We start from the raw sequence: 19,710 nt of genomic DNA on the forward strand, positions 1-19,710 counted from the left end.
GGAGCAAAAACCTGTAAAGCACTAAGGTTCAGAATTAATGAAAAAATACACTTGAACTTATTTCTGATTCCTGCCTCACACTTCAGTTCGTCCCCACGCCGAAGGACGATGAATTCTGACATGATTTCACAGAATATTCAGACCAAATACATTGGCGGTAAAATACTCAAAGCGAATCCGCCATCTTGTCTCCAGAGACGCGAAACGGACCGCGTGTCATCAACGGACCAATCAGAACCGTCGATACAAGTTCCGCGTTGTAAACGAGCATCTCATTGGTCAAGACGAATGGAGAAGAAAGCAATATGGCTGCGCCCATGAGATGGATCCAAATAAACATAATTTACACTTTTCGGAGCAATTTATGCATAATTTTCCGGCTGAAATGTTGCCAAACCAGACAGAAATGATCCGGACACGTTTAATTTACCAGAATATATACTCAGTTTTCAGAAAAAAACAGATTTCCAGCAAAATGCGGAACACTTTCATCACTGGATGTCAGTGATGTTTGGTTTAATCCGACCGCAGCTGCGTCATCATGTGAAGACGTCCACTTACACAAGTGACACACCTACAGACGAGCAGGAAAGCACACACACACACACACACACACACACACACACACACACACACACACACACACACACACACACACACACACACACAAATACTGACCACTTCACTGTCACAGAAACCATCCCAGTGGAGTTTGACTGATTTCTTTGTCATCTGGAATCAGGACAGATTTAAAAACACATACACACACTGTTAATATTTACTGGTATACACTGTAAAAAAAAAAAAAAAAAAAAAAAAAAAAAAACAGTACTATTCCAGCAGCAGGGGTGCTAAAAAAAATACTGTTTAATAACGGAAAATAACCATCTCATAAAAATACGGTAATTTTCCATAATTAAAATACAGTTTTTTGCCCTAACTTTACATGAGATTTTGCTTTTTTTTTTTTTTTTTTTTAACTTTTTAATGTTTAATAAAGAATATTTACATGTATTAAAACAATCAGATTACTTATAAATATATATGAATAATTTTCAGTGAGACTCAGTTGTCCAATCCACTGATAAAAACTGTATTTGGACAGTTTATCAGTGCTTATACATGTTATACATTCATAAAAATACATTTATTCAATATTTTTGTTGTGAAACCTCCTGTAATTACACAAGATATTTGTCAATTAACAAACAAGTCTGGTTCAACTGACAGAACTAATACTTCTTTTACGGTTAATTGTCAGTAATTTTATCTCGTTTTATTAAATTTTTTTTTTTTTTTTTACAGTATTAAACTTTAACAGTTTAATCTCATGAATAGAAAAGAAATATTTGTGAAATTGCAATATATTTGCAAATGTATTTTAACGATATTTTTCTGTGAAAAAAGAAAAATTTTCTTTTAAAAAATGGAAATTTTTTGGTTATTCACAGTTGAAGTTTTTTCATGTTATTTTCCATTTGACATGTAAAATCACAGTCTGTTTTTGTCATTTCATTGATATTTTCCTGTATCTTGAAAATACAGGAAAAATCTGTAAAATAAACAGCGAAAATTCTGTTAAATTACAGATTTTTTTTTTTTACAGTGTATGTTAATATGAACATACTAAATATTTACTGGTATATGTTATAAATGAACACAGTGTTAATATTTACTGGTATATGTTCATATGAACACAGTGTTAATATTTACTGGTTTATGTTATATATGAACACAGTGTTAATATTTACTGGTATATGTTATATATGAACACAGTGTTAATATTTACTGGTTTATGTTATATATGAACACAGTGTTAATATTTACTGGTTTATGTTATATATGAACACAGTGTTAATATTTACTGGTTTATGTTATATATGAACACAGTGTTAATATTTACTGGTTTATGTTATATATGAACACAGTGTTAATATTTACTGGTTTATGTTATATATGAACACAGTGTTAATATTTACTGGTATATGTTCATATGAACACACTGTTAATATTTACTGGTTTATGTTATATATGAACACAGTGTTAATATTTACTGGTTTATGTTATATATGAACACAGTGTTAATATTTACTGGTATATGTTATATATGAACACAGTGTTAATATTTACTGGTTTATGTTATATATGAACACAGTGTTAATATTTACTGGTATATGTTATATATGAACACAGTGTTAATATTTACTGGTTTATGTTATATATGAACACAGTGTTAATATTTATTGGTTTATGTTATATATGAACACAGTGTTAATATTTACTGGTATATGTTATATATGAACACAGTGTTAATATTTACTGGTTTATGTTATATATGAACACAGTGTTAATATTTACTGGTATATGTTATATATGAACACAGTGTTAATATTTACTGGTTTATGTTATATATGAACACAGTGTTAATATTTACTGGTTTATGTTATTATGAACACAGTGTTAATATTTACTGGTATATGTTATATATGAACACAGTGTTAATATTTACTGGTTTATGTTATTTATGAACACAGTGTTAATATTTACTGGTATATGTTATATATGAACACAGTGTTAATATTTACTGGTATATGTTATATATGAACACAGTGTTAATATTTACTGGTTTATGTTATTTATGAACACAGTGTTAATATTTACTGGTTTATGTTATATATGAACACAGTGTTAATATTTACTGGTTTATGTTATTTATGAACACAGTGTTAATATTTACTGGTATATGTTATATATGAACACAGTGTTAATATTTACTGGTTTATGTTATTTATGAACACAGTGTTAATATTTACTGGTATATGTTATATATGAACACAGTGTTAATATTTACTGGTATATGTTATATATGAACACAGTGTTAATATTTACTGGTTTATGTTATATATGAACACAGTGTTAATATTTACTGGTTTATGTTATATATGAACACTGTTAATATTTACTGGTATATGTTATATATGAACACAGTGTTAATATTTACTGGTATATGTTATATATGAACACAGTGTTAATATTTACTGGTTTATGTTATTTATGAACACAGTGTTAATATTTACTGGTTTATGTTATATATGAACACAGTGTTAATATTTACTGGTTTATGTTATTTATGAACACAGTGTTAATATTTACTGGTATATGTTATATATGAACACAGTGTTAATATTTACTGGTTTATGTTATTATGAACACAGTGTTAATATTTACTGGTATATGTTATATATGAACACAGTGTTAATATTTACTGGTATATGTTATATATGAACACAGTGTTAATATTTACTGGTTTATGTTATATATGAACACAGTGTTAATATTTACTGGTTTATGTTATATATGAACACTGTTAATATTTACTGGTTTATGTTATTTATGAACACAGTGTTAATATTTACTGGTTTATGTTATTTATGAACACAGTGTTAATATTTACTGGTTTATGTTATATATGAACACAGTGTTAATATTTACTGGTTTATGTTATTTATGAACACAGTGTTAATATTTACTGGTTTATGTTATATATGAACACTGTTAATATTTACTGGTTTATGTTATTTATGAACACAGTGTTAATATTTACTGGTTTATGTTATTTATGAACACAGTGTTAATATTTACTGGTATATGTTATATATGAACACAGTGTTAATATTTACTGGTATATGTTATATATGAACACAGTGTTAATATTTACTGGTTTATGTTATATATGAACACAGTGTTAATATTTACTGGTTTATGTTATATATGAACACTGTTAATATTTACTGGTTTATGTTATTTATGAACACAGTGTTAATATTTACTGGTTTATGTTATTTATGAACACAGTGTTAATATTTACTGGTTTATGTTATATATGAACACAGTGTTAATATTTACTGGTTTATGTTATATATGAACACTGTTAATATTTACTGGTTTATGTTATTTATGAACACAGTGTTAATATTTACTGGTTTATGTTATTTATGAACACAGTGTTAATATTTACTGGTTTATGTTATATATGAACACAGTGTTAATATTTACTGGTTTATGTTATTTATGAACACAGTGTTAATATTTACTGGTTTATGTTATATATGAACACAGTGTTAATATTTACTGGTATATGTTATATATGAACACAGTGTTAATATTTACTGGTTTATGTTATATATGAACATGTTACTGTAAATGGATGCAGAGGATTCCCAACACATTCATTGAACAGGACAAACCCAGGACTTTAAATGTAAAATACACCAAACACTGAACCTTTTTCTTCTGTTTTTATTCAGTCTAAATCTAAAGGATGAGCTGCTCTTATTCCATTCATGGTGATGACTGTTTTTGTAGAAATGGTTTTAAATTTCACAAACTAAACCTTCAGACAAAGAATCATCTGAAACAAAACAGATAAATATGTCGCTGTGTGTGTCAGAGCCAGATTAACTTCCTAGTGTTGCAGTTGCCATGGAAACAGCTCTGCATAGTAACAGGCTGAGGCGGGTGGGGGTGGGGGGGTTGTTGTTTGGGGATTAAAGTAGGAACAAACATTTTGGGGGGAAAGAGAAATGAGCTGAACACTGACAGATTCAGAAGCAGACTAAATGAGATCAGCTCCATGGTCTGCCCCGTTTGCACTGGTGGATTTTCAACAGGGACTCCTCCTCCACATTTAAATATTCTGTTCATATTCACACCTACACTGACCCAGAACACCATCTGCACCTTTCATTCTAATAGAAACAAAACATTCTGTAACCCATAAAGACCCAAACATCCACCTTCGAACAAAACCATCGACTGATCTAAACTGTTTAATACCTGTTTAATTCTATCAATACATAATAATGAGTGTAAAATACAGTTAATTCATCTTTTCATGGTCATCAGATATGACCATATTTGGACGTTCAGAGGCTCCATAGTTACTGTGTAAACACTGCCATCTTCTCCAACATTGATTCCCCAGTCAAACCCATGGAGTTGGATCAGTGACAGTGGATGGACACACTGGGTTTACGTTCAGTTCATGACAGATTTTGATGAAAAAGTCCGTTTTTCTTCAGTTTTCTCTGTTTCTGATATAATAACCCTCAAACTAAACCGGGGGTGTCAGACTCATGTTAGTTCAGGGGCCACATGCAGCCTGATATGATCTGAAGAGGGCCGAACCAGTAACATAATCTAAATAATAGGAAAAGAACTGAGAAATAATGTCAACTCCAATGTTTTCTCTGTTTTTGAGTGAAAAAAGCAAAATTCCCTAATGAAAATGTTTACATGTACGAACTGCACTTGAACATAACATGAACAAATATGAACCAACTGAAAGGTCTTAAGAAAAATAATGGCAATTTTAACAATATTAACGCCTCAGATTATCATTTATACATAGGCATTATGACTTAAAGATCACAGTGGATCTACAAATGCACAAAATATTTAATAACAGGCAGAATATTGGTAAGATTCCACATACTTCAGACATTTTTGTTCAGGTTATTCACATTTTTTGTAATAGTCTGTAAATGTAAACATTTGTGCAATTTTACTGTTTTTACACTAAAACAAAGAGGAAAAAAATGGTTTTCATTATTTATAGTTTATTATGACAGTATTTTACTGGTTCTGACCCACTTTAGATTTAATTGACTTAAAATAAATTCAACATCCTTGATTGTTAATATCTTCAGTATAATTTTTGCATTTCACAAATTCATCCCAAGGGCCGGACTGGAGCCTCGGCAGGCCAGATTTGGTCCCCGGGCCACATGTTTGACACCTGTGATCTAAACTGTTTAATTCCTGTTGATCCACTAATCCTATCCATGTCAATAATTGGTGTAAAATACAGTTCTTCATCTTTTCATGGTCATCAGATATGACCATATTTGGACATTCAGAGGTTCTTTAGTTACCATGGAAACACTGTCAGGTGTCAAACATGCGTCCCTGGGGACAAATCCGGCCCACCAAAGGCTCCAATCCGGCCTGTGGGATGAATTTGTGAAATGCAAAAATTACACTGACGACATTAACAGTCAGTGGTGTCAAAATCCTTTTAATTCAGGTTCCACATACAGACACCCCTCAAATAAAAGTTTCCAAAGGTATGGAAAAGGAAATGAGGTGCACAACAACAGGAGACGAGCCGAGTCCAACAGTTCCACATAGTGGAAATGCAACAATAGAGGAATTAGTAAAGAGTCTGGAGTTTCATTTTCACTGTACGGTGCCCCACCCCCAGAACCGGGCCTGGCGTCATCTGTTCTTATTATTTGTACATACTATGTATGTTATATTTTCTGTGCAGATGGAAATATAAAAGACAGTTAATGCAAAAACACCTGTTTGTACTCTTTTAATCCCTCACCCAATGAGAATCAATAAGAGAATCGGATCGATAAGCAAAATCGATAATGGAATCGGAATCGTTGAATTCTTATTGATTCCCAACCCTAGATGTACAGTTCAGGCCAAAAGTTTGGACACACCTTCTCATTCTTTGCATTTTCTTTATTTTCATGACTATTTTCATTGTAGATTCTCACTGAAGGCATCAAAACTATGAATGAACACATGTGGAATTATGTACTTAACAAAAAAGTGTGAAATAACTGAAAACATCTCTTATATTCTAGTTCCTTCAAAGTATCCACCCTTAGCTCTGATGACCGCCTTGCACACTCTTGGCATTCTCTTGATGAGCTTCCAGAGGTAGTCACCTGAAATGGTTTCCACTTCATAGCTGTGCCTTGTCAGGGTTACTTAGTGGAATTTCTTGCCTTATTGATGGGGTTGGGACCATCAGTTGTGTTGTGCAGAAGTCAGGTTGATGCACAGCTGACAGCCCTATTGGACAACTGTTAGAATGCATATTATGGCGAGAACCAATCAGCTAAGTAAAGACAAACGAGTGGCCATCATTACTTTAAGAAATGAAGGTCAGTCAGTCTAGAACATTTCAAAAACTTTGAATGTGTCCCCAAGTGCAGTCGCAAAAACCATCAAGCGCTCCAACGAAACTGGCTCACATGAGGACCGCCCCAGGAAAGGAAGACCAAGAGTCACCTCTGATGCTGAAGATAAGTTCATCTGAGTCACCAGCCTCAGAAATCGCAAATTAACAGCAGCTCAGATTAGAGACCAGATGAATACCACACAGAGCTCTAGCAGCAGACACATCTCTACAACAACTGTTAAGAGGAGACTGCGTGAATCAGGCCTTCATGGTCAAACAGCTGCTAGGAAACCACTGCTCAGGAGAGGCAACAAACACAAGAGATTTATTTGGGCCAAGAAACCCAAGGAATGGACATTAGACCAGTGGAAATCTGTGCTTTGGTCTGATGAGTCCAAATTTCAGATCTTTGGATCCAACCGCCGTGTCTTTGTGCGACGCAGAAAAGGTGAACGGATGGATGCTACATGCCTGGTTCCCACCGTGAAGCATGGAGGGGGAGGTGTGATGGTGTGGGGGTGCTTTGCTGGTGACGCTGTTGGGGATTTATTCAAGATTGAAGGCAACCTGAATCAGCATGGCTACCACAGCATCCTGAAGTGACATGCCATTCCATCCGGTCTGCGTTTAGTTGGACCATCATTTATGTTTCAACAGGACAATGACCCCAAACACACCTCCAGGCTGTGTGAGGGATATTTGACCAAGAAGGAGAGTGATGGAGTGCTGCGCCAGATGTCCTGGCCTCCACAGTCACCGGACCTGAACCCGATCGAGATGGTTTGGGGTGAGCTGGACCGCAGAGTGAAGGCAAAAGGGCCAACAAGTGCTAAGCATCTGTGGGAACTTCTTCAAGACTGTTAGGAAACCATTTCAGGTGACTACCTCTGGAAGCTCATCAAGAGAATGCAAGAGTGTGCAGAAGCAGTCATCAGAGCTAAGGGTGGATACTTTGAAGAAACTAGAATATAAGAGATGTTTTCAGTTATTTCACACTTTTTTGTTAAGTACATAATTCCACATGTGTTCATTCATAGTTTTGATGCCTTCAGTGAGAATCTACAATGAAAATAGTCATGAAAATAAAGAAAATGCAAAGAATGAGAAGGTGTGTCCAAACTTTTGGCCTGTACTGTAACACATTTTTATATTATTTTACATTACTTTTAATACAAAAATCTGTATGCAACACGGTCAAAAGGACACGAAAACTACTCGCTACTATTTTTTGAATATCCCTTTATTCTCTCACAGGTGCATTTTGGGAATTGTAGTAATTATTCAAGGCAGAGGGTTTCACAAAAATGACCGCTGTTGAAAAATCATTCACAATTTATATATGTTTAAATGTTCAGGTTCTGTATGTAACACCAGTGGACACAATGGGTTCCACACCAAACCTGGAATGAGATTCAGATTGATGCCAAACCCACATGTGTGGATTAGAAAAACCACTGGGATCCACACATTGAACACAGTGTCTGTATTTAGAATCTACAGAAGAGCATTTACACACACGTTTACACATCTAATGGACTGACACCTACGGAGATTTAACCTCCTCAGACCCAGCGATGGGTTTTCTGTCCACATTTGGTGTCTAGAGTTTCACAACTTTATACAAAAAGAAAAGAAAACTGTCCACCACAAAGGACATTCCATAGAAATTTTAAAAACTGCATCTGAAAAAACTGTTGGATCATGATGTTTCCAATAAAGGCACTTATTTAATTGTGTATGTGTGTGTGTGTGTGTGTGTGTGTGTGTGTTGATGTGTACACACCTGGTTGAGGTAGTGGTATTCCTCAGGTTGGAGCAGATGGAAGGACTTCCTCTCCTCTTCACTGGCTCCAGCCAACAGGTAATAAAACACATGATAATTCCTACACACACACACACACACGCACACACACACACACACACACACACACACAGTTAGAGGTGTGTATCTGTGGAGGAGTCGACCTGAGGTCAGCTTTACTGTCAGTTCCTGATGCGTGGTTCTGGACTCCATGCCGTCCAGTGTTTGTCTGTGTCGTTTGTTGTTCTTTCTCTGTGTTTTTCTGTTCTGTCTCCTCTGTCCTCTAACCCCAGCCGGTCCAGGCAGATGGACGCCGACCCGGAGCCCGGTTCTGTCTGGGTTCTTTCCTTATTATTATTTTTTTTTTCTTGGTTTTATTTTCTGTACATTTATGGCCGTGACCCTGAATTTGTGAAAATCGTGCAATAAGATCAAGGGCAAGGACCTCAGCCCCTACATGAAACTAATGTGGAAGTGTCTTGTAGTTGTTGTAATGCACTCGATGGCCACTAGAAGGCACTCCACATAGACCTGGCTCCTATCGACTTACACTGAACAGCTCAACAAAAAACACATATAAATCTATATATATATATTTTTTATTTTGTTTTGTTTTGTTTTGTTTTTTTGTTTGTTTTTCTTGTTTTTTGGGGTTTTTTTGTTTGTTTGTTTTGTTTCTTGTTTTTTAATTTTTTTGTTTTGGTTTTTTTGCTTTCTTCAGGACATATCCTGGCCTCATCCATTTTATTTGGAAGTCTAATGAGTGTTCTGATCCATCTGTAAATTTTTCTCCGTTAATCAGATCTTACGTCGAACAGAGGATTTGACAGCTTTGATTGACAGAACAGTGTGACACCTCAACTGTCTGCTGAGTTATACTTTCTAAGAGTCGGTAAATTTAATCAAACATTTTTCCTGACAGATGGCTCCACCATAGATATGGCTAACATGTTCCACTGACAAAACTGCAACATTATTATTTACTCAGTACCTGATGGAATGGCAGTGGGTTAGCTGTTAGCAAACACTCACCTTTACCCCTCAAGCTCCTACAGCCCCACCCCTTTTATCCAAATATGGTCACTTCTGGCTCCAAAAAGTCAACATGGCAATGGTCAAATTGCAAACTAATGGCTTCATACAGTCTATTATTACTCCAGATAAATCAGTTTCTCAAAACTAATCATGTTAATATCACAACAACAACATCCTGTTGATTTATGATTGGACCACTTTGGTTTAGTATTTTTAAAATATTAAATCACCTTTCATTGTGCTCCTGATACACCAGGCGGGATTTCTCCAGCAGGTACTTCTCCACATAGGCTCTGAAAAGTGCACATCAGCAGAGATCAGTGGACGACATTAGCCAGCAGTGACCTCTGTGTGACCTGTGTATGACCTCTGTGTGACCTCTGTGTGACCTGTGTATGACCTATGTATGACCTCTGTGTGACCTGTGTATGACCTGTGTATGACCTCTGTGTGACCTCTGTGTGACCTGTGTATGACCTATGTATGACCTCTGTGTGACCTGTGTATGACCTGTGTATGACCTGTGTATGACCTCTGTGTGACCTGTGTATGACCTGTGTATGACCTCTGTGTGACCTCTGTATGACCTGTGTATGACCTCTGTATGACCTCTGTACGACCTGTGTATGACCTGTGTATGACCTCTGTGTTACCTCTGTATGACCTGTGCATGACCTCTGTGTGACCTGTGTATGACCTCTGTGTGACCTCTGTGTGACCTGTGTATGACCTGTGTATGACCTGAGTATGACCTGGGTGTGACCTCCGTATGACCTGTGTATGACCTGGGTATGACCTGGGTGTGACCTCCGTATGACCTGTGTATGACCTGGGTATGACCTCTGTGTGACCTCCGTATGACCTGTGTATGACCTGGGTATGACCTCTGTGTGACCTCCGTATGACCTGTGTATGACCTCTGTGTGACCTATGTATGACCTTTGTACGACCACTGTATGACCTCTGTATGATCTCTGTTCAACCCCTGTACGACCTCTGCATGACCTGTGTGACCTCTGTATGACCTCTGTGTGCCCTGTGTATGACCTGTGTATGACCTCTGTGTGACCTCTGTGTGACCTGTGTATGACCTCTGTATGATCTCTGTTCAACCCCTGTACGACCTCTGCATGACCTGTGTGACCTCTGTGTGACCTCTGTATGCCTGTGTGACCTCTGTGTGACGTCTGTATGGCATCTGTATGACCTCTGTGTGACCTCTGTATGACCTGTGTATGACCTCTGTGTGACCTCTGTGTGCCCTGTGTATGGACCTGTGTATGACCTCTGTGTGACCTCTGTGTGACCTCTGTGTGCCCTGTGTATGACCTCTGTGTGACCTCTGTATGGCCTCTGTATGACCTCTGTGTGCCCTGTGTATGACCTGTGTATGACCTCTGTGTGACCTCTGTGTGATCTCTGTGTGCCCTGTGTATGACCTCTGTGTGACCTCTGTATGGCCTCTGTATGACCTCTGTGTGCCTTGTGTATGACCTGTGTATGACCTCTGTATGACCTGTGTATGACCTCTGTGTGACCTCTGTATGACCTGTGTATGACCTCTGTGTGACCTCTGTATGACCTGTGTATGACCTCTGTATGACCTCTGTGTGCCCTGTGTATGACCTCTGTGTGACCTCTGTATGACCTGTGTATGACCTCTGTGTGCCCTGTGTATGACCTCTGTGACCTCTGTATGACCTGTGTATGACCTCTGTGTGACCTCTGTGTGCCCTGTGTATGACCTCTGTGTGACCTCTGTGACCTCTGGTGCCTGTGTGAGCTCACCCCCTCACTGTGCCGCTCTCCTGGTAGTTGACCTGGATGAATTTTCCAAACCTGCTGGAGTTGTTATTGTGAGCTGTTTTGGCATTTCCGAAGGCCTGCAGAGAAAAGACAGAGACAGGTGAGGATGGAAAAGAAGAAGCAAACATTTAAATTCAAGGACAACAAGAGATAAAAATTCAGAGAAGAAACCTGAGAACTTGTGTTTCTGTTGAACACAGTCCTTATTCTAAACAGTGACTCGGCCGTTTTGCTCTGAGTCATGATCCTGAATGGTGACTCAGCTGTTCCAATTTATTTATTTATGTTGGACAAAAAAACAAATAAGTTGAATTAAGCCTTTGGCGTCATGTGGAGTCCAGAAATAACCAACACAGAGCAGCGCTGAGCTGCACATATGTTGGATTTGATGTTAATCTGTATGTGTGTATTAGTGTGTGCTAATGTGAGTGTTAGCATGTGCTAATGCATGCCTATAGGCTGCGTTAGCTTCTGTCACGTTACATCAGCCAGTTGTTTGGTGTTAAGCCTTTAACAGGACACAGACAGTGTGGCTGCTCATTTTTTCATGGTTCATCCACCGCATTAACATCACATTACATCTTGTACATCACACATTATACCAGTGTTTTTCAACCTTGGGGTCGGGACCCCACGTGGGCTCACCTGGAATTCAAATGGGGTCACCTGAAATTTCTAGCAATTGATAAAGATAAAAATGAAAAATTAATAATAAAAAATATATGATGAGTTGAGAGAGACAATCACAATACATAAAAGACATGACAAATTCTGAAGCTGAAGCACTATGGTTTTGTTTCTCTGTGGTTCCGTTTCTGTGTCAAATGTTCATTGTGGTCAGTTTCAGATGCTGCAGCTCTTTCATAATTCATAGTTTCAGTTCTTGTTTGTTCAGTATTAGTTGTCCTCCTTGTAAATCACAGCTGGACTGACTGGACAGATCCCGACCAAGGAAAATCCAATTTCCCCTTTGTGCAGTAATCTACACCTGGATTTACTGCCTCCATCCATAATAATATACATTATATAGCCTTAATGTCCTCTAAAATTAATGTTTATTTGCAACATGGTATAGTAAACTATTACCTGATCAAAAACAAATTAATTTTGGCAAAAAAAAAAAAAAAAAGTCTCAGTTTTTAATACCTGGGGTCGCCAGAAATTTGTGATGATAAAATGGGGTCATGAGTCAAAAAAGGTTGGGAACCACTGGGTTATACATTATGTCCATCACAATGACACCGGCTGTTTTTACATGGACCACGTTTGTTCAACCTGAAGGTTCAGTGACTTCCATCTTCATTCGTTTGACCATCTCAGTTTTTCACATATATATATATATATATATATATATATATATATATATATATATATATATATATATATATATATATATGTTAGGCCTGTAACGGTACACAAAATTTTCGGTTTGGTACGTTTTTGGTTTTGAAAGCCACGGTTCGTTTTTTTTCAGTTCAGTACGGGAAGAAAGAAAACCCCTCAAAATGTCTTTAACACATTTATGAATTTTTGAACATTTTTCCCCCAATTTTTGGACACAATAGAATATAGAAAAACAGGAATAATATAATTCTGCTGCTATAAATCAAATAGAAAATAAAATAAATTATTAATATTACTAAATGTATTTTAAACATTAGTATTGCACTTTTCCCTGAAAGGTAGTTTTGAACAAACAAAAAAAATCTAATCCCAGTTCTGTCAGTTCACATTCTGCAGAAAAATATCAACAAAAAAATTCCACATGAAGTGCAACATTAACAGGAGGGTAAACTGGTATTCTGTTGAAACAAACTGAAGAGAAACACTGACAACAAACTGAACCAAATTATTTATTTTAGGACAGAGAACAAACTGTTTAGGACACTGTGTGTACTTGTGTGTGTGTGTGTGTGCGTGTGTGTGTGTGTGTTTGTGTGTGTGTGTGTTTGTGTGTGTGTGTGTGTGTGTGTGTGCGTGTGTGTGTGTGTGTTTGTGTGTGTGTGTGTGTGTGTGCGTGTGTGTGTGTGTGTGTGTGTGCGTGTGTGTGTGTGCGTGTGTGTGTGCTCGCGCGCGCACATGCATGCAAGGTGCGATTTGTCTGGGGGATGGTTTGTTTGTTGTTTTTTTGGTTTTTTGGTCGTAGCCGGGGGGGTGGGGGGGTGGTCTGGTCCATAACTAATGTAACTAACGCTGGCGTGAAATGAAAGTGAAACTTCATTTTTATAAACTTTCAACGTCCAACTCTGAGTTCTATTCCTCTGTTATACAGCGTGTGTGAGACAGACAGACAGAGCTAGTGTCAGTGTTTTAGAACTACTGTAGTTCATAGGCGGTAAACAACGTCCGTCTTATCACCGTCTCTTTCCTGGTTGTTGTCTTTCACCTGAACCTGAACTGATCCAAACTGGACTGGACTGATGCTGGAGGGTCTGCAGTCTGTTCCTTCCAGGTTCACGTCATATTTGTTGTTTTTTCTTTAACCTTACATCAGCTGCTGTTTCGTATTTCGGGTCAATGTGTGCGTCCTTCAATATGTCTGTGTGAAACTTGCGCGTATTTAAAGTTTCGCATCAAACAATGTCTTTAGTTCCTTTTTCTTTTTCTCATCATACTGTGCCGTTTCAGTACAGCTGTGTACTGAACCGAACAGGTGTGTACCGAAACGGTTCGGTACCGTTACAGGCCTGATATACACAGTACAGGCCAAAAGTTTGGACACACCTTCTCATTCTTTGCATTTTCTTTATTTTCATGACTATTTCATTGTAGATTCTCACTGAAGGCATCAAAACTATGAATGAACACATGTGGAATTATGTACTTAACAAAAAAGTGTGAAATAACTGAAAACATCTCTTATATTCTAGTTTCTTCAAAGTATCCACCCTTAGCTCTGATGACTGCCTTGCACACCCTTGGCATTCTCTTGATGAGCTTCCAGAGGTAGTCACCTGAAATGGTTTCCACTTCATAGCTGTGCCTTGTCAGGGTTACTTAGTGGAATTTCTTGCCTTATTGATGGGGTTGGGACCATCAGTTGTGTTGTGCAGAAGTCAGGTTGATGCACAGCTGACAGCCCTATTGGACAACTGTTAGAATGCATATTATGGCGAGAACCAATCAGCTAAGTAAAGACAAACGAGTGGCCATCATTACTTTAAGAAATGAAGGTCAGTCAGTCTAGAAAATTTCAAAAACTTTGAATGTGTCCCCAAGTGCAGTCGCAAAAACCATCAAGCGCTCCAACGAAACTGGCTCACATGAGGACCGCCCCAGGAAAGGAAGACCAAGAGTCACCTCTGATGCTGAAGATAAGTTCATCTGAGTCACCAGCCTCAGAAATCGCAAATTAACAGCAGCTCAGATTAGAGACCAGATGAATACCACACAGAGCTCTAGCAGCAGACACATCTCTACAACAACTGTTAAGAGGAGACTGCGTGAATCAGGCCTTCATGGTCAAACAGCTGCTAGGAAACCACTGCTCAGGAGAGGCAACAAACACAAGAGATTTATTTGGGCCAAGAAACCCAAGGAATGGACATTAGACCAGTGGAAATCTGTGCTTTGGTCTGATGAGTCCAAATTTCAGATCTTTGGATCCAACCGCCGTGTCTTTGTGCGACGCAGAAAAGGTGAACGGATGGATGCTACATGCCTGGTTCCCACCGTGAAGCATGGAGGGGGAGGTGTGATGGTGTGGGGGTGCTTTGCTGGTGACGCTGTTGGGGATTTATTCAAGATTGAAGGCAACCTGAATCAGCATGGCTACCACAGCATCCTGAAGTGACATGCCATTCCATCCGGTCTGCGTTTAGTTGGACCATCATTTATGTTTCAACAGGACAATGACCCCAAACACACCTCCAGGCTGTGTGAGGGATATTTGACCAAGAAGGAGAGTGATGGAGTGCTGCGCCAGATGTCCTGGCCTCCACAGTCACCGGACCTGAACCCAATCCAGATGGTTTGGGGTGAGCTGGACCGCAGAGTGAAGGCAAAAGGGCCAACAAGTGCTAAGCATCTGTGGGAACTTCTTCAAGACTGTTAGGAAACCATTTCAGGTGACTACCTCTGGAAGCTCATCAAGAGAATGCCAAGAGTGTGCAGAACAGTCATCAGAGCTAAGGGTGGATACTTTGAAGAAACTAGAATATAAGAGATGTTTTCAGTTATTTCACACTTTTTTGTTAAGTACATAATTCCACATGTGTTCATTCATAGTTTTGATGCCTTCAGTGAGAATCTACAATGAAAATAGTCATGAAAATAAAGAAAATGCAAAGAATGAGAAGGTGTGTCCAAACTTTTGGCCTGTACTGTATATATATATATATATATATATATATATATATAGATATATATATATAGATATATATTGATATATATATATATATATACAGTACAGGCCAAAAGTTTGGACACACCTTCTCATTCTTCACATTTTCTTTATTTTCATATATATATGAAAACAATATGAACATATTGTATAGTTTCCAGAACAGAATGGTCCTATTCTCCACAGAGCAGACTAGTTTTACTTCCTGTGTTTGTGGATCTTGTCTGAGAAAGACCTAAACACACAGACCCCAAAACAGAAAAGCCTCCTTCCACTGAACAGAACTGTAACAGAACATATGTGTGATCAGAGAACCACAAAAAACACACTTGAAATATCACACTATTGTAGCGAAAGGCTGCAGAGTAAACACAAGTACAGTCCACACAAAGTTTGTCACACTGTTTGTAACAGATGTGAAGGATGAAACATAAAGGAGTCAGCCCTGGGAAACGATGACGGAGGAGAAGGAGGTGATGGAGGTGAAGGAGGTGAAGGAGGTGAAGGAGGTGATGGAGGTGAAGGAGGTGAAGGAGGTGATGAGAAGGAGGTGATGGAGGTGAAGGAGGTGATGGAGGTGAAGGAGGTGATGGAGGTGAAGGAGGTGATGGAGGAGAAGGAGGTGATGGAGGTGAAGGAGGTAAAGAAGGTGATGAGGAGAAGGAGGTGATGGAGGTGAAGGAGGTGACAGAGGTGATGGAGGAGAAGGAGGTGATGGAGGTGAAGGAGGTGATGAGGAGAAGGAGGTGATGGAGGTGAAGGATGTGATAGAGATGATGGAGGTGAAGGAGGTGAAGGAGGTGATGGAGGAGGTGCTGGAGGTGTGATCAGCCAGGTTTAAACTTAAATCCATCTGAAAACAGAACACTGACAGTTTCTTCTTCTTGGTTTTTCAGCTGTTCTGCCTCCTCCATCTTCTGTGAACACGTATGAGCTCCTGAACATATGCATTTAAACACATGCAGATGAACATGTATGAGCTCAGGAACATATGCATTTAAACACATGCAGATGAACACGTATGAGCTCATGCACATACATGTATTTAAACACATTCAGTGGATGGTGTTCATGTGCAGCTCCTGGTCTGGAGGAAACACCAGCCTCGTCTCCATTTCACTAAACCCTGAAACTGGGACACTGGGAGACTCTCCATTATTTAACAGAGGATTTACCTCCTCCTCCTCCCCCTCCTCCCCCTCCTCCCCTCCCCCTCCTCCCCCTCTTCCTCCGGGTGTAAAACCCCCTCCCTTTCATCTCCCCTCCCCCTCAGAGGACGAAGATGAAGAGGAGGATGAGGAGGACAAAGATGAGGAGATGATGGGGTTTCCTCTGCAGCATCAGGAGGAAACAACACAACAACCAGACATCAGCAGAACCAGAACCAGAACCAGAACCAGAACCAGAACCAGATAACTACCAATTAAAGAACCAGAAGGTCTTCTGCCACAGAGTCAGGTCTTCATAGTGACAGGATTAAAACCAGGAGGGCTTGGTCTAATTCAGGGCTGTCACACATGCGGCCCAGGGGCCAAAACCAGCCCGCCTAATGTTCCAGTCCGACCCACAGGACGAATTAGCAAAGTGCAAAAACTACACTGAAGAAATTAACAGTCAAGAGTGTCAGACTCATTTTAGTTCAGGTTCCACATGCAGAACAATGTGATCTCAACTAAAATACTGACATAATAACCAACAAAGAATGATGTTTAACGTGAAAAAAATTATATTACATTATCTATGTAAATAATGACACCAAATGTTCCTTTGTTTTAGTGTAAAAAAATAACATTAAATGTTGAAAGTCTTTACATTTACAAACTAGAAAAGCACTCAGAGAGCGCAGACCTCCACCAAGGCCACCAAGGCCCCATCATCACCAAAATTTAATCATTTGTTCCTTGTGCCAGTATCAACATTTCCTGAAACTTTCATCCAAATTCCTCCATAACTTTTTGAGTTATCTTGCACACGGACAGTCAGACAGACAGACAAAGCAACGCTGGCAAAAACAGAACCTCTCTGGAGGAGGAAACTATCCTTTAAAGCAGGGGTGTCCAAACTGTTTTTAAAGAGGGCCAGATCTGATAATGTGGACACTGCCAGGGGCCAGTGGTCCCTTAAGACATTTTTTAAACAGTAAAAATTACATATAAATGCACTGTTCTACAACAATTTTATTTTCATTGTCACAATATCATTTTTTTTAAATGGCAATGTAACCAAATCTAAGCAACTCAGGTGTGAACAAATTAAAAAAAAAAACAAAAAAAAAACACAAATCTGCCTTCCTTTCACAATCTGGAGTCAGATAACATAGAACAAACTGTGTGGAGTATCTGAAACATCCAAGGTGATACAAATCTTAACCCCACATTCATTTTAAACATGACTTATATGAGTAATCATTACTCATATATTACTCAGTAATGTAAAGTCTGTTAACGTTTAAGATGAAAACATATGACTCTTACTCTTGTCTTTCACAAAATCATTCAGAAAGTAATATTTTGTGTCACATCTACAAGTACATAACACCAGCAATTACAGGCAACTAACCTGGCAACTTGGTAGCCTGCCTTGGTGGTGAATTCATTGAACTCCCAGGTTCACATGAAGAGTCACTGTTGTGAGTTTAAAGCAGCTTGAATTTGCTTCACTTTTTCAGAGCGCTCACTCCCTGCTAGCTTGTCATATGCGTTAGTATGTTTTGTCTGCTCGTGTCTCTTTACATTAAATTCCTTAAACAAGACAACAATCTCTTGACAAATTAGGCAAACATAATTGCCTCAATTTTCAGTGAAAAAAAATTGTAATTCCCATCTCTCCTAGGAAGCGACGGCCCACACTGTCAACTTTTGTTTTTTAATTTACAGGCGCCATGGTTAGAAATTAGCGAAAAAGGTTCACGGCGAGGTCACAGATCCAGATAGAGTTAGAGTGGTGCTGCCACCATGAGGTGAAAGGAGGAACTGCATTTGGAACCTTTTATGATTCATGTACTCGGTTCAACAGGCCAAGTGGGCCATAAATAATATAATATAAAACCCAAGCTGTGGGCCGTAGAAAATCTGACCGCGGGCTGTGATTGTCCCCCGGGCCGGACTTTGAACATGCCTGCTTTAAAGGTGCCGTATGTAGGACTGTGGCCCAAACTGGTACTGCAGTCACATTCAAATACTGTAGAGGCGGTATCCTCTGCTCCTCCCCCCAGACTAGGGGTTGACAGATCCAGCATGAGTGTCTACTACTGATGTTTCCACTAATCCTGTCCACCACAGCAGAAATTTCACACAAAACAGTCCTCACCAGACTGATTCTACATCAGTCTGATATAGAATAGAACAGACAAACGTCCTGAACACTGCAATGAAAGTTTACACAGATTCAGGAGAAGGAGAAAAGGGAAATGAGCCGCAAGTTTACCTTTTACTGCCGCAAAGTACAAGCGGCATGAATCGCTACTGTACCCCCCCCCAGCACCCCCTGGCTGAACCACGGACGCTGGACTTTTCAGATTACACACCGCTACATGAAGAGGTCACTTCCATAAAAACACTGAACTATGAGGAGCTACCATGGACAGAGACAAGTCCTACACTGGTACCAGGTCTGTTCACCAGTCCCGGACCAGCAGTCTGTTCACCAGGGTCAGGAGAAGAGACCGCCGGTCTGGGACCGGGTGCAGACAGCGGTCCCGGCTCTCAGTGGTTCTTATGGTGGTCAGTCTAAGGCAGAGCCGGTGTCAGT

General features: G+C 38.8%; 1 protein-coding gene across 1 annotated transcript in view; it reads right to left on the minus strand.

The window, feature by feature from the left end:
* The window catches only part of myo9ab (myosin IXAb), a 128,031-nt gene that overhangs the window by 63,669 nt on the left and 44,652 nt on the right, over window positions 1–19,710 (minus strand). Inside the window, exons 3-6 of the mRNA XM_030135647.1 lie at window positions 11,601–11,695; window positions 10,043–10,105; window positions 8,760–8,859; window positions 679–732 (exon numbers count right to left, since the gene is read on the minus strand). Coding sequence (XP_029991507.1) covers window positions 679–732; window positions 8,760–8,859; window positions 10,043–10,105; window positions 11,601–11,695 — 312 coding nt within the window. The remainder of the gene's footprint in view (window positions 1–678; window positions 733–8,759; window positions 8,860–10,042; window positions 10,106–11,600; window positions 11,696–19,710) is intronic.

This window comes from Sphaeramia orbicularis, chromosome 6 (genome assembly GCF_902148855.1).
Source record: "Sphaeramia orbicularis chromosome 6, fSphaOr1.1, whole genome shotgun sequence".
NCBI lineage: Eukaryota > Metazoa > Chordata > Actinopteri > Kurtiformes > Apogonidae > Sphaeramia > Sphaeramia orbicularis.